Source organism: Aptenodytes forsteri, unplaced genomic scaffold, assembly GCF_000699145.1.
Source record: "Aptenodytes forsteri isolate BGI_AS27 unplaced genomic scaffold, ASM69914v1 Scaffold276, whole genome shotgun sequence".
Classification (NCBI taxonomy): Eukaryota; Metazoa; Chordata; class Aves; order Sphenisciformes; family Spheniscidae; genus Aptenodytes; species Aptenodytes forsteri.
In genome coordinates this window covers 143,876-159,193 of record NW_008795479.1, presented here as the reverse complement: position 1 = coordinate 159,193, position 15,318 = coordinate 143,876, and the positions used below count along the sequence as shown (strand labels likewise).

At 46.5% G+C, this 15,318-nt stretch overlaps 1 protein-coding gene across 1 annotated transcript; it reads right to left on the bottom strand.

Moving 5' to 3' along the window:
* Positions 1–1,353: 1,353 nt before the first annotated feature.
* GABPB2 (GA binding protein transcription factor beta subunit 2) lies at positions 1,354–13,676 on the bottom strand. The gene is made up of 9 exons (XM_009281204.2): positions 13,614–13,676; positions 13,209–13,348; positions 11,852–12,019; positions 11,505–11,699; positions 10,967–11,117; positions 7,910–8,023; positions 6,389–6,574; positions 4,772–4,905; positions 1,354–3,944 (listed from the first exon to the last, which is right to left on the bottom strand). Exons 2-9 carry the CDS (start codon positions 13,314–13,316, stop codon positions 3,657–3,659), a joined length of 1,344 nt encoding a protein of 447 aa, XP_009279479.1. The 5' UTR covers positions 13,317–13,348; positions 13,614–13,676; the 3' UTR covers positions 1,354–3,656.
* Positions 13,677–15,318: the final 1,642 nt, after the last annotated feature.

Here is a 15,318-nt window from a genome sequence, read left to right as displayed (position 1 = left end):
CCCGCAGAGACGGTGGCACATGAGACATCAGGGGACACAAAGGGGGTGGCAGTGCGCTGACTTAGGGGGACAGGGCTGACACCAGGGGTAAAGCAAAGCTGCTGACGGAGGTCGTGGTATTTTATTAAGAAACATAGTACAAAAAAAAAAAAAAAGTATAAACGTTGAAATTTCCACATTTCCAAACATTTACCCTCAGTAGAAAAGGGGTCCGAGCGCTTGGTTCCTCGTCACAGCGCTAACGGGGTCCGCAAGGGACCTGCTGCCGTGAAGCGGCAATTTATTCTGCGATAAATACCCCGGCGCTGCGCCTGGCACGGGGGAAAACGATCTGGTAAAGGCAAGATTAAAGAAATAATCAGATTTGGCACCAAGAAGCGCCCCGCGGGCGATGGGCCGGGGTGGAAGGGGGGTACGGACAGGGAAGGCCCCGGCCGAGGTCTCCGGGGGACCCGCGCCATGCTCAGCTTAACTCCCAGGGTTTGTTATTCCCCTTCGTGGTCGTCTAGAGAGGATCTAGTTTGCGTTTCCGTGACCTCCTCCGCTCATCCCCGCCGGATTTACAACGCCCTGCTTCCGATTTAGGAGAATGGGAACCGGTTAGAGCTGGTTACTGCCAACGAGAGGGAAATAGATGTCTAATCAAACCCAAACTGGTTCCGTTAGCGCCACGCCACCTCCTCCACCGAGGAGAAACAACACACGCTCATTTTAAGACCGCAACTTCTGCATCGGCGTCCCCGGGAAGCGGGCCAGGATTCTCCCGCCCGCACGAGCACTCAAGCGAGCGCGGATGCGATCCCAAGCTCGCGGCGGAGGGGAAGTGGGGCTGGATGTGTGGGCGGAGGGGAGCTCGGCTGCTCTGCCTCGGTAAGAGCGCAGCCTTCGGGAGCGAAGGGGTTTGTTTAGCCTTTAACCTCTTCAGATCCTGCGCTCGCCGGTGAAAGTGGCGCGAGGCGTGGGTGAGAAAAGCCCTGACGCGGCAGAGTCCGGCCCGGACTCCCGTGGGAGGTTATTTACCCGCTCACAACAGCCCTACGCTGCCACAGCTGACTACGCACCGACCAGAAAATTGCTGGTCTTGGCTTAAAAAGCTCCAAATCCTTTCTGTGGAAGAGCAGAGGATGCAGCCGGGTTTAAATTCTTTCGGAATTTGGGCGGCGATCAAGTTCTCCTCGTCTTTGTTCAGACCCCGTACGCGAGTGCTTCCAAACATAAAATTAACGTGTGATTTCCCCCCCCACAAGGCGAAGCAGCAAGAACACTGTCAGCTTTATTTGTTCCAACTCTATAAACCAAATGCAGTTACCGTGAGCGCCGCGGACTTTTTTTTTTTCCCCTCCTCTTCTGAAGGGGAAGTTTGTTTCCCAGCTGAAGGGGCTTTTTGGCAAAACCAACCCTTTTCAGGGGAAGGATGGAAATCGCTGAGAATCGCAGTGCTGTCGAAGGCACAACACAGCGTTTATACACACTACAGCTGCCGAGCTCTTCAAATTTACAAATAATAAGCACAAATTTCAGGCAAAATGTAAAAGCCAAAGTTGACAGTGTCCCTTTACATCCGTAAACGCTTCTGGGTATTAGAAGAATCTGCCTGGATTTACTTTAACACCGTCTCGAACCCTCTGACGCAGATTTTAAGTTCAAACAAACCCAAATTATCAGTGTTCTGGGGAACAAAAGAAAATAACTTAACACGTGCTTAAAGTCAGCGAGGAAACGCTGAAGTAATCGATAACCAGGAACCGAGTCTCTCCAAACATTCATCGATAAAAAATAATTATTAAAGCCTTCTTCAAACCATCTTTTGGAAAAAGATAAAAAAGTCTTATTTATAAATATAGCTACACTGGTTATAAATAAATGCACTTAGATTCTCAAAACCCAGCAAGTCTCACGAAGCCTTTACAGTAACAGTCACGTAAACCTTCCTCTCCTACCGCTCGCTGGCGAACCCAACCGGCGAAACGCTGTGAAACGTTGCCGAAGACGGGGTTTCGGCAGATCCCACCTTCCTTTTCGGGCCCAACCTCCAGGAACTGACTGATTTTAGGGTGAAAAGCAGTTTCCTCTCGGGGGTGAGAAATTCCTTCAGAGCCGTGACCGTACGCTCATACCTTTATGAACTCGTTAGTCCGCATTACGTCTCCGACGTCACGATACGGCCGATCTATCGGCAAAGAAACGTTAACAAAGGCAGTACCTGAACCAACAGAAAACCGTATTATCTGGACACGCTTGGAAATAGCAGGGAAAAACGCAATGCAAGGACCGTGACATTGAATTATTACCTTGAATCCCGCCAACAGTTACAAAACTAGGGCAAAAGACCCCAACAAACCCCAAACCAATGAACTACGGGCCAAAAGAGTGATAAATTTTTATCTCGCGCGAAGAGACTCTCAGGGAGCAGGCCAGCTGCTGGGGCCTCGGAGCTGCAAGCCACTCCTCGCCATTATAACCTTTTTGCGACCGACGGCACAGCTTGCGTGATGGCTGTTTTTCTAAACTTCACTCGTTTACGGTATTTTTCTAAACTTCACTTGATAATCTTTCATTCTCAAGCTCCACCCGATTATTCGGGGTGCTTCCAATCAGTTCCCTGCTGTCTTTGAAACCCATAATCCGCTGTACTAAACGGATCCCTGCACTAAACAGGCCCGCCAAGAGTAAAAAAAAAAGACAAACGTTTCAGTAACAAGATCAGCTGCTTGTTAAAAAAGGTTTTAGTATCTTTAAAAATAAAAACTGTTTAGTACAAAATAAAAGTGACATACGTATCTCCAGGGACAGCTCGACTCCCAAGCTCTCTTGCAGCAGCCGCCGTACGTATAGTTCTGCGTATATAATCAGTTAACGCTACTGGTCAGCGCAGAAGTGTCAAATAGAACATTTGACTAAATATCATAAAATTGAAGAGGAATTTTTTGCTATCCCCTTGGGTAATTAAGGGGTCTGACGAAGAGCTCCCCCAAATTGTTCCTGAAACAAAGAGGGCGAAGCGTAGTATTCCCCGATAGCGTGAAATGCTCCGGCTGACAGACGTTCAGCCCGGCCTTCGCTCTTGCATTGAAGGTTGCCTCAATCAAAAGGATTCATAGTTTTGGAAGAAAAAGAACGTGTAATTCACTTTTTGGCTGAAAGGGGAAATCCCCTCCGCACCTCTCAAGATTTTAAAGCAACACCCCAAGAGACTACTTTTTCTGAAGGTGCAGCTCCGGTCACTCGACCTCGCAGAAGGGAGCGAACACCTCAGGTTACTGCAGAAAGTCTCTTTTCAGTGCTGTAATTTCCAGGCAGCTGAGAGCTAATACCAGCTGCTTTGGCAATGAGGTATTTCTTTTCCACTCCCCAACAATGCAGGTATTGACATCACCGAATAAGCCGTCAGGTCACCCTCTGGCTAAAATTTTGTTAAAAAGCTTCCAATCTCTCAAGGTCAAGCTTTAAAAGCACCTTTTGGCACCGCGCTGAAAGCAGAGTTATGCTGCAAGCGGCTGGAGAAGCTTCTACCCCCGGCGATGGGGTGGCTTTGGCAACAGCCCTCTGCTCTCAACACCGCTTGCCAACAGCACCTTATTTAACAAAAAAAACAAAACAAAAAAACAACACAAAAAAGTTATTTTCCTTTACAAAACCCAGTCAATCACCGAGGATTAGGAGGTTACAGTTTCCACAGCAATATCAGTTGGCTGATCCGTTTCCAGCATGGACAGCACGGATTCCTTGATGTCTTCTGAGGTTACCACAAGCGGGTCGACCTCGGCGACCTCTTCGAGCACCGTCACCTCAGCTCCGTTGGGCTGCTGCCTCACCATGGCTGCCAGCTTCAGCCGGTACTCTTCCGCCTCTTGCTCTTTCTTTATGAGCTGGCTACGATATTCCTGAGCCTTCCGGTTCGCCTCTTGCAACTGCTGCTGTAGCACTTCCCTTTCAACGCTGTCCTACAGAAAACAAAAGTTGAGAGAGCCCACGATGGAGGCCCAACCTGCGACACGAAGGAAGCGGGGTGTGCAAGCACTCCAACAGTTACGAGTTACAAAAGTCAAAGGCTCTAAGGCGGCGCTAGAAACGTGCTCGGGTCGAGTTCTGTTCAACTGGCTTGCTCCTCGCAGGTCACCACAGGCAACCGGGCCACGGAGAGGCACAAACCGGCTGGCAGGTGTCCCCACAGCGGGCAGGGAGGTGGGCTGGGAAGCTACACGTGATCTCACCATGATGAATTTCAAAGGTTGGAAGCAGGTGTAACCAAGACGCATGAAAAATAAAGAGCTATTGGCGCTGAAAAGTTGAGAGGCAATCGAGAAGAACGTTCTTCTTCCCCAACAGAGTGATGGGAGAGTCGTTCCTGCTGCTTTATGAAGAGCTGAGACTTGGCTTACACCCAGCCCACGCGTTGTGCTTCTACAGGAAATCCTAAATAATCTCAGTAAACGACCACGATTCATCTAAAAACCCTGAGCTACAGCTTCAGCATAGGCAAAACGGCAACAAGTGATTTAGCTAGCTCTTTTCCTCCTACCTATACCCGACTGAGCACTGCTCCTCTCAGCCGCTTGCGTGTTCATTGCTAACGCAGGAGCATGTGCGGGAAGAGCAGAGAACCACCCAGCAGAGTTTGTTACAGAGACATCCCCGGGCTCAGCCGAGCAGGGCGCAGCTCGTTTCTATTCTGAGGTGGCTTTGGCAGACCGGGAGCCCGACATCCTCAGCACAGCAGAGAAACACGCAGGAGATGGCGGCTATCAAAGTTACAAGCAGGAGTATCTACCTTGTCTTCCTTCGAGTCATCTACGTTTTGTTCCACTTTTTGCTTCTTGGCCAGTGGCTTTTCTTCCTCTTCTGCGTCATCTCTGTCTTCAATAACAGTCTCTTCTGCAACCTGACCAGCAGGTACAGTTAAAACTGGAAAATTAAAAAGGCGACAAATCATACAGTGTGAGACATGCTTTTGCACAGATGTTTCCCGAAAGACTTCTCTGAAGTCAGTGCATCAGCGTGGTTCTGGAGAAAAAGAGGAGACCTGTGGATCGGCAATGCCGAAGTCTTCCCGGAGAGGAGAGAAACTCTGGACCGGGTTTCCAGTTTCCTTTATTCAGGTTTCTGAAATACTTGAGAATTTCACCACAACGGGGCTGACAGACTCTGAAGTCAAAGATTTGCATCTTAGAAAACATGCGAGGTAAAAAACTATCATTCTGATGCCTCAGTAATGCAATTAATAGCCAAGACAGGCTAAGCAAGAGGAATAGAAAGCTCTTCTCGAAAATTCCCAGTACAGACAGTCCCAGTGGCTAAGCTCCGAATCAGCTTTAAGCGCATGCAAGAGCTGCAAATACTCCAGAGAATAAACACATTTTAAATCTGCAAACATGGGTTTTCACTTCGGGAAGCCAGTAGCAAGAATTCGTCCAACCAAGGAGGAGAAACGCACCACGTGAGCTACTGAAGGTAGCTCTACCTAAACAGTTCTCCCTTTGTCTTCCTTAGTCCAAGAGTGGGTTACAAGCCAGGATTATTTGTAGTAATTTGGTAAATAATTCTGAATAATTAACAGCTTTAGAAAATTGCTTTTCACTCGTGAAGTCCGTAAACAGAATTGATGTAACCTATCTCACATTGTAACACTGCATGCGTGTTACAGGAGAGCTGCTCTGCTTCCTAATCCTCTTTTTCTGCACCACCGTTAATCCAAATAATCGAATAAACCTAGGACATGCCTAAAGAACTGTCAGTAGCAGACAAGGCTGATGAATTACAGCCCTTGAGGAAACAAAAATTCACTGTACGAATGCTCTGGAGCTTTACCGAACGCGATTTACTTTTGCCTTGTAAAATTGATAGATTGTATTGCCCTAGGCGATATAACGGAGTTATGGGAGGAAAAGGTGTATTTAAGCTGATATTAATGGCCTAATACTAAGTTTTACAAGAACGATGGAGCGATTGCTAAAGGTAACAGGCTGCAGTTTCATCGGCCAAGTGATTTACTCCCAGACCAGGAAGTTCACCAGAAGATAAAGGAATCGTCTTTGCCCGGCTGCCAAAGAGACAACAGCTAACTTGGCATTTCTCCTCCTGCAACCTTCTACCAAAGGTATTTGGTTTTAACGCAAAGACCAAAATATTAAAGCGTAGCACCGTGAATGTGTATTAAGCTACAAACAAGTCGCTGGCAAGCTTTCCCGCTGACATAAGTCACACAGACATTTTAACCCCTCCTGGAGCCCAGCGGTCAGGCACAGATCCGTTACACCACAGCGCTGACAAGCCAGGTCACACCAGCCGCCTGCCCTGCGGGGCTCGACAGGCTTCACAGGCAGCAGTTATTTTTTTCCTTTTTGAAGTTAATCCTCAGCGCTGCCTTCCGAGTTCAGCTCCTCCTTACCTTGCTGCCCATCTTGCATGGTTAGGATGAAGGGCTGGCTGAGGCCGCTGGTGGGGATGGCTGTTTGCAGCTGGCCCAGGGGAACTCCGTCTGTTACAATGGCGATGACGCGCTGCCCTCCGCTGCCAACCACTTGTTGTATGGCAGAATCGACAGAATTTGCTTCCACTATTTCCTCCGCCTTACCTTGAGAAATAAAGTAAAGTGCCAAAAAAAAAAGTCAGCGTTTCCTTCTCTCTTCCTTGAATAGAAACTGAAGTCTAGTGAAAAAGCTCAAGTAAGCAGCTTGAGACTCCTGGGATGCCTTCTTATGAAAAACAATCTGGAAACAGAGTAAGCCTTAGTAGGGGAAAGAAAACAAGTCTTCTAGCGTAAAATCAGCATTTTTGTGTAAATTAGTAAGTACTAGCACACAAGCATATTAATCAAATTAAAAAGCCTGGAGCTGGAGGCAGCTGTTAAGCAGACCCGGCTCTGCAAAGCTTCCTTCCATGACCCTTCCCCCAGCTCTAACGAAGACAAACCACACGCAAAAAAACCCCTCATGCCTCAAGAGCCCCGTCCACACCAGCACGGCCAAAGCAACCATGAGGAGGCTGTTTAGTTTGGCCGGATGACCGCAGACCGGTTCAACTCCCTGGGACACTTTTTGTGTGACTTACGGCTCGCACAAATAATCAGGATCGCAAACCCTCGGCTGCATCCTGCTCCCAGCGTACGCTGCAAGCGCAGGAAACAGAGGGGATCTGACCTGCCACACACGGTCTGGGTGCCAAAGAGGAAAACACTCGAGCACCGCAGGTCAAGGAATCAGCGGTGTGGCACCGGCAGCTTAAAGAAGTCAAATTGCTCGTCTCTAGATTCTAGGAAAAACGCTTAGCTTTGGGGAAAATAAATGAATTCCAAGGTGAAAGGGTTATATAAACTTTATCAAATTTCTAAATGTGAAGTTAATTAAAGGTCAAACATTACACTCTACAAACATACCATAAAAGATCATAAAAACAACGCAAACACAAAAAACGCCCAATCCTTTCCATAAGAAAAAGTTACCAGAGCCTCAAGAGACTCAAAACATTTGTTGACTACCAACATGTTACAGCAAACTGGGGACAGAAAACATTTCAGACAATTTCCTTCTTAAACAAATATTTATCTACGTTTATATGTTAAAGTAAACCCATGTTCTGGTGCGCTGGGTTTGGTTTTTTTTTTTCTTTTTTATGTAACTGTTAAAGCACATCAAGAGCAACGTACTGTGATGTCAGGGTCAGACATGCTGGTTAATAAAAATTAAGTTACTTCTGTGGGTAACAGTTGCTGTTTTTTTAATTAAGTTTGAACTGGGATTAAATAAATAAACAAAATTAACCCACTGCTTCACAAGTATTTATCATCACCTCTCCCTTACTCTGAAAGAAGGCAAATTCACTTCCACATCCCAAATTTCCTTCAATTTCCTCGCAAGATACTCGCTAGAACTACACAAATTTGGCTCAGCATCCGACCCGTTGCCCCTACCTGTGTCTCTGTTTGAGTTGGAAAGCGGTGCCGATACTTCAGCGAGGGCCGCAAGCGTGGCAAGCACGGAGGTCGTTGAATTGGAAAACTGCACCGTCGAGACATGCGAGTCACCTGGTTGGGAAAGATGAGGGCAAACTGAAGGATTGTCAGGACCTGCCATATCTAAACAGCGAATACAGAATGCAACAGTTTTGTCATCTAGAGATGACGACACCAGGTATGAAGTATTTTCTGGGCTCCCAATGGTCAATAAAGGGAGGTGGTACAGATCATTTTTCATGAGAGGTGCCTCTACTAACTGTAAAAAGGGCTTTGATGCTACTTTAGGGCAGACTGTACCCACTCCGAATATTTTATGATCATTTTAATTGAATCGAAAGCAAATATTTCATTAAGTTATTTCTGAATCGCGTAACAAAAAGAACAGCAAACGTGAACCGATTTGCTCCAGCTTTATTGTAAGAACTAGAGAAAGGCAGGCTGTCTGCCGGGCTACTTGGCATGCCGAGCTTCGATCTGGAGACGTGGACGGCTTTTCAAGATGCAGCCACGCTGCCTGATGACACTCACAGACGTGCTGGAGTCTGACTGCTGTAATGTTGTGCAGAGCGGTTGCTACGCACGTAATTACTTGGCTTCGTGTCGTACTGGAACTTTCAAAAATTGCAAAACCTAAAGACGATATTAAACTCATTTGCTATTATGAGTAAATTACAGCACCCAAGTTCTTCCTCAGTTGGGAAAGTCTCCAAGTTCAGTCTTCAGCATTACTTCATAGACCAAACGTTTTAGCACAAGTCAGTTAACAGCCTTTTGCTCAAACGCAGAAATTGGCTACGTATATCACTTGATTTCAATGTACTGGGCACACAGGTCCTTTCTTCCTCCCCTCTCAGGTTCAGTAACGGAAAGGCCACGGTTACTGCAACGGGGTATTGATTTGAATGAGATAAACAAGTCTTCTGGGTTCAAAAAAAACAATGTTTCTTCCTCCAATTGACCATAGTAATTCCTATTCAAAGGCAGACTTAATAAGAATGGAACAGGAAATTAACTAAACGGGCGCAAACTCAGTGCATATAACTCACAAGTCCTCTTTAAAAAAAAAAAAAAAAAAAAAAGAGATCCTGTACCTCATTGCCAGTGTAGATAAATAGATTATAAGCATACAAAGGGAAGTTCATCCAAAGTTCCCCAGCCTTAACCCTTGCAACCTATTTTCTCTCTTTCTCACCGGCTCCTGATTTTACAAAGGTTATCGAGGGACTCATTTTCAAAGAACGATACTTTCAGAAGGCCGTGGGCTAGGCATGTGAAAATACCACAGGCCTAGTGACTGTTTTCAGCAGCTTGTGACCAGATTTCTTCAGAAGAAGACAGAGGGAATTTAAGAGAGGCACGAACAATTATTAGCTGTAAGTGTTAAATAAGAGATTTTTGTTATAACGAAGGTGCAGTCGCTGATGCCCTCTTGTGGGAAATGAGAAAAAAACCTCAGGAGACACTGGCTATTTTCACGCTGACCGGCTATTACCGGTGCTTGAAGTGTCGTGGGGGGAAAAACCCAGGGTATTTTAGTCCAGTCACACGTGGACAATAAGCCACCGCCGTGTTGTGGCACTGAAAAAGGCGATTACATTGCAGGATATGTGAGGAGAGGTGCGGTGAGAGATGGGGATTTACGAGGCCAGTGCCAAGAGCGCAGCTGGAGCGCTGCCTGCGGCCGCTCACCCACACGCCACGGGCGATTCAAGGGACTCGGGGTGACCGGCTTGCTTAGCCCAGCAAAACAAAGGCAGAGAGAGGACAGGACTGATTTCCACATCAAAGGGATGGAGGCGATACAAAAAGAAAAATGATTTCAACTAACAGCCTTTCAGCAGGGCGTTGGCCTCTCCGACTCCTACCTGGCTTCCAGGCAGAGCCAGATCCGTCTGCAGAGACAGTGACACTGACCGTGGCCAGAGCATCTCCCGGGGTACAAAAATCCCATGTTTTATGCCCCTTTGAGTTTCTGGAATATCCTTGACCGAAGACATTGTGCACCAGTCACACTGCAGTTTCCTCACAGGTGGAACAGGAACATTTTCGGTCATTCTTCCCCTTCTAAATTAGGATTTGTCAGTGCCTCAAAGCTGCGAGCAGCCCCAAAAGCTTTGAGAGCAAGTCTGGAGCGTTGCTGAAGTCGCTGTGGCCAGGCACAGGCAGAGAGGTCTGGGTGGGACCGCAGAACATCGGTATCGGGGATTTTAAAAGCACTCTCTAGCTAATAAGCAAACATTCACGCATGTGAACAGTCCCACTAACCAAAGAATTACTCACATGCAGAAGTGTTTGCAGGATGAGGCCAAATAGCTTCACAACACTTGCATTTAGTAGCCTCCTTGAGACTGAAAAGAAACAATGGTTTGGATTTCCCAAATACAGAAAATTCACTTTAAGAGTTATTATGAAAATTGGAATTACACAAAAAGAATTCGCACTCAGCCTTAAGTTAAAAGTGTTTTCCCCACCAAAATAAGGCTCACAGAACAATGAGGAACCTAATTATTTCCATCTAACATGTGGGACAGAAGAAATAAGGACTAAGCTACATACCCAATAGACCTGCTTATTCTGCAGTTTCCTTACTCAACATTTATATATAGCAAAACATTAATTCAATGCTTGAAGCCAGTAAAGAACAAAGCAAACCATTCCCCAACCACTCTGCAGTGCTCAGAATTTGGCACAGGCAATAATTCTCATTATTCCTCTGCTGCAATCAGCCAAATCCATTTTCTCAAGCTCTGTTGCTTGTAACAGACCCGGAGCAGACCCACAGCCGAGCTCAGCAGAGCTTTGCCACTTCCAGCAGAACCACCTTTATTTACATCAGCTAGAAATCTGCTGTTACCTTCGACGGCAAAAATATTCTGGGGCAGGAAGCAGTAGTTGGGTGTGTTTGGCTGTATTTCATTTTTCCTCTACTAAATGACCATCTGCCCCCTACTGGTAAGCAGTCTTAGGAACTTTTTTCAAGACACTCCCACTCAAGGTCACATAAAACCCTACCTGAGGTTGTTTTGGCATTTGCTGAAGAGACGAGACTAGCGAGATTGAGAACTTCCCCTGGTGCAAGAATAAATGGCGAGGTGAGAGTCACAGTGTTGGTGATGGGATCCGTTCTCTCTGGATGAGTGTTCACCTGGTTCTGCATTGCTTCCTAGGAAAGAGAGTGGGGTCAGGCATACATTCGTCACGCTTTCTGTGGTATTCAGCATCCTTGAAACATTTGAGAGGCAGATTATTTCTCTCTGCAGCACGTCAGGGACACCAGTGCAAAAGCTGTGACAAAACTGCCACCTCAGCTTGGCAACTTACGCTACAACCGCGCAAGATGCATGGCAATAAAACCCCATCACCCACTGAGTCCTAGCAGGCACACACCGGTCGATCTAGAAATAATACAAACCTCATCCACCTCCGTATTTCTAGTTCTCTCTGCGAACAGAAAACGGCCCCAACAGACACGACAAGATCCCTCTCACTCTAGCGCAGATACAGCTGTAGGTCAGAGAATGACCAACAAGCTTCTCCTTCCTCAACCTACCTGTAGCATTACCAGAGTCTCTGGATTGTTCTTGTCCAAAGCAATATCAAAAGCCGATTTATCAAACTTGCTGAAAGCATGGACATCAGCTCCGTATTTGATGAGCAGCTCTACAACGTCCCGGTGGTTGTGCTCTGTCGCCCAGTGCAAAGCGGTCATTTTCAGCATGTCCTTGGCATTTACATCAGCCCCGTTCTGAAAGAAATAAGCGGTACCTGTCTGGACGCTGCCTTCTCTCAATGTCTTAAAGGCGGTGCCTGCGCTAGCATTTAAACAGGGACATCAACACTTAACTCCAAGGACCATTTAGACCAGCCTTAAAGTGATACCTAATCTACTGTACTTACCCTAATTAGCAGTTCTACAATATGAGTGTGTCCGTCAGCCGCAGCCATGTGTAGTGGCGTCCGGTCCACTTTTGTTCGGGCATCTCTGCTAACGCCAGCTCGAAGCAGCACTTCTGCTGTCGAATAGTGGCCGTACTGGGCAGCGAGGTGAAGAGGCGACGTCCCAAGCTGCGTGTTAATTTAGAAGAGCTGCTGTCAGTTCACAGCAAGAGAGGACAGGCACAGTAATCGCCATGTGTATGTCCGGCAGTAATTGGAATGACAAAGCTTCTGGAAGAAATTAATTTAACCTTTTTTTTCCTCCACTCAGAAAAAGGGGGCTGCACAACCAATAATTTTCCTGATAAACATTAAACTTTTTAGGGATCTTTATGTTATCTGATAACTTGAAGATCAAATATGCTTTACTTTCTCCACTGTGCCACTAATTTATCCCCTGAGCACCACTCTGCTTCTTGTCCAAACCACAGCGGAACAGCTCTGCCATTTCCATATCATGACAGATCATTTCACCGCTGTTTAGAAAAGGGCAGTATTACAATATGACTAAGCTCTGCTCCTCTCGATACGGTTAATTCCTCCATCTCACAAAACTATGAATGAACAGACTGGTAAGTCAGGAAATGAAGACAATTGGTGATGGAAAATGGCTACCGATGGCTTGTTCATTATACTCCGGTTCCCTGTTTATCCAACTGTTATTCTTCAGTTTCATTAAAGCTTTTATTTCCTTTCCAACCCAGGATGGGCTGGTTTATTTTCAGGGTTTGTTTTTCATTATACTCCGGTTCCCTGTTTATCCAACTGTTATTCTTCAGTTTCATTAAAGCTTTTATTTCCTTTCCAACCCAGGATGGGCTGGTTTATTTTCAGGGTTTTGTTTTTTTAAGGGGAAAAAAAAAAACCACAAAGATGAGTTTCTTGATTGAGAGAGTTTAAACAATTAAATGAAGCATTCTTGAAAGAACTTCCTATCGCTGAGAGATTTAACAGTTCTTCCAATTTGACTTGACTCACCATTTATCTCAGCTGTTGAGAACTGCACTTCTTAAAGCATCGAACCCTATATACGTTGCTGTCCGGGACAGCACGGTACTTATGATTGTGCTCTCGTGCATTAAGCAGAGATCAATCTTTACACAAACATCAATTCCATCTTTGCCTGAGGAAGGTCTTGGTTTTTAAAGTGCTTCATCTGGAATCTGCTGCGCCACAGAAATCCAGAGATGCATTTTCTGCCAATCCACACTCTGGTTTTACTGCTCCAATTTCCGTTTGTATCCTTCAGGTCCAGCCCTAAAGAACACACACGCAACCTGTTTCACACAGAAAACCAATGCCTATTCCTCCGACGTACCCAGTCAGTGGTGAAGGGAGCACCGCTTGCCATCAGCTTTCGCACTTCGTCATCTTCGCCTTTGCGAGCTGCTTCTAGCAACCTCTTCCCTAGGTCCACTAAGGACATCTTTATACATGGGAACAAGTATTTGCCGAAAGCTGCTTTAAAAGGTGGGAGCAAGAAATGGAAAACAAACAAAAAGCAGTGAGGCAGAGACATTTTAAAAGCGCTGTACAACTACGGCCCATCTGGAGACACTGTCTTCCCATACAGAACTAGGCCCAACACGACCAATAAAGAGGCATAAATATTCATCGTATTTTTCAGTCCCGTGCCCTGAAACATCAAGAGAAGGCAGCACACAGGGTCAGCAACCAGGTCAGACACCACAAGCCACCAGAGCTCCTGCAAAATCCTGCTTACCTCAACAGCGCTTTGCACGGACACAAAGACTTGCCCATGTGGATTCAGTTCCAACAGCAGAACCTATAAAAGCAACGGCAAAGCTGTTCGCGCTCCTTGCACAACATCATTTTGATTTTTAAAGCGCTTTAAGAACATGATTTAATCTCCGAGACACTCCCTCTGACCCCAGCACTAGCAGCTAAGCATGGGGGAACTATCCCTGTTCTCTGCTGGTAGAGGATAAAACAAACCTTGGTAGGTTTTATCCTCCAGTGACTTGTTCAAGGTCATAAAAGGAGCAAAACCCAAAAGCCGTGCTCAACGCACCAAACAACAGTGTCTCTATTCCAAGCTACATAAAGCATAGCATAATTATGGCAATAGTGAACTATAGCATTTTTCTCAACGATAGGGTTACACTGGTATGCCAGTCTTATCAAAGACTGACTTCAAAGTCTATCCATTAACTCATGTACAACGTTCAGCAAGCGGCTACAAACGAATGTCTGTGCAAAGAGGCACCGTGCCACCCAGCATAACAGCGATTCCAACAGCACCGAGGCTCTCGACTGATTTTTTCCTTCAATTTCTTCCATTACAGATCTATGAAATAGTTGGAAAGCTCTCTTTCTTTCTTTCTTATTCTTTCAAGAGAAACATCCCACCCTGTCCTCAGTGACCAATAGAACCAGCTATCAGTAAAGCCAAAGAGCAAACCTCACCCCTAAATCTCATCAAGATACACTGCCCACATCACCTCCCTCCGCAAACGCATCTCACTTTATAAGACTATTTTGAACTTGTAGCTTTTTCCAGGCGTGCAGTTATTACGTGCAACACCTGAGGCTTGGAAGTCAAGAGCCCAGAGCAGTTTTCAGAGTTTACCCTGCAATCAGGACCTTTGATGCATTTACGATGCATGTGTTTGACTACCACAACCCCTCTGCCTTTTAGGACTTTCCAGTTTGGGTTTGTTTTTTTTCCCCCTTTCGCACTTCTTGTGGGACAGACAGTATTTTTTAAATGTTCCTTCTCGTCGCCCACGCTGAAAACACTTGCATGGTTTCCGGGCATGAGTAGTTGCACTGAATTCTGCGTTCACAAAGTTAACCATCAGCTTACGTATTTGTGAGACCGGAGTTTACCACTCCGGGTGTGTTTGGAAAAAAAAGGAGAAGCTGGATCATTACTAAAACAGATCAGTTTCTCTTCTCATATTAAACTGAACCTTTGTCACTTATTAATTATTTGGAGGCCTCTCCTTGCATTCCTACTCTCTTCCCAGCTGGATGCTTTCAGGGAGGATTTAAGTCTGAGGCTCCCTCTCTCTTTTTTAAGTTATTTACAGTATTCGCAGCTTGGACTACTGTTGACAAAGTCCTCCACCTCCCCTTCGCTGCATTTCAGAAGAAAAAGGAACGAGCACGCTTCTCAAGAACCCTCCACCTCCCAGACCCCCCCCCCCCCCTCCCACCAGCCAGTGTGGGGCTGGCTCTGCAGACCTGCCTCAAGACCCCCCCCAAAACTCCCGAGCCCCCCCTCCTTGGACAGGAGGGCCCTCTCCCTTGCCCCGGTCGAGGACCCCCCCGGCTCTCCCCGAGAGGGGTCCGTCCTCTCAGCACTCCCCCGGGGCAGGGACCCTCCTTCCCGCGCCAGGACACCCCTCAGGGCCCCTCCTGCTCCCCCCCCTGCCCGCCCCATAAGCACCACTCCACCCGACCCC

Coding starts and splice junctions, on each gene's coding strand:
- GABPB2 (XM_009281204.2), bottom strand. CDS start 13,316: ATGTCCTTAGTGGACCTAGGGAAGAGGTTGCTAGAAGCAGCTCGCAAA. Junction 11,700..11,851: donor TTGTAGAACTGCTAATTAGG/GTAAGTACAGTA, acceptor TATTTCTTTCAG/AACGGGGCTGATGTAAATGC. Junction 6,575..7,909: donor CAACTCAAACAGAGACACAG/GTAGGGGCAACG, acceptor TTATTTCTCAAG/GTAAGGCGGAGGAAATAGTG.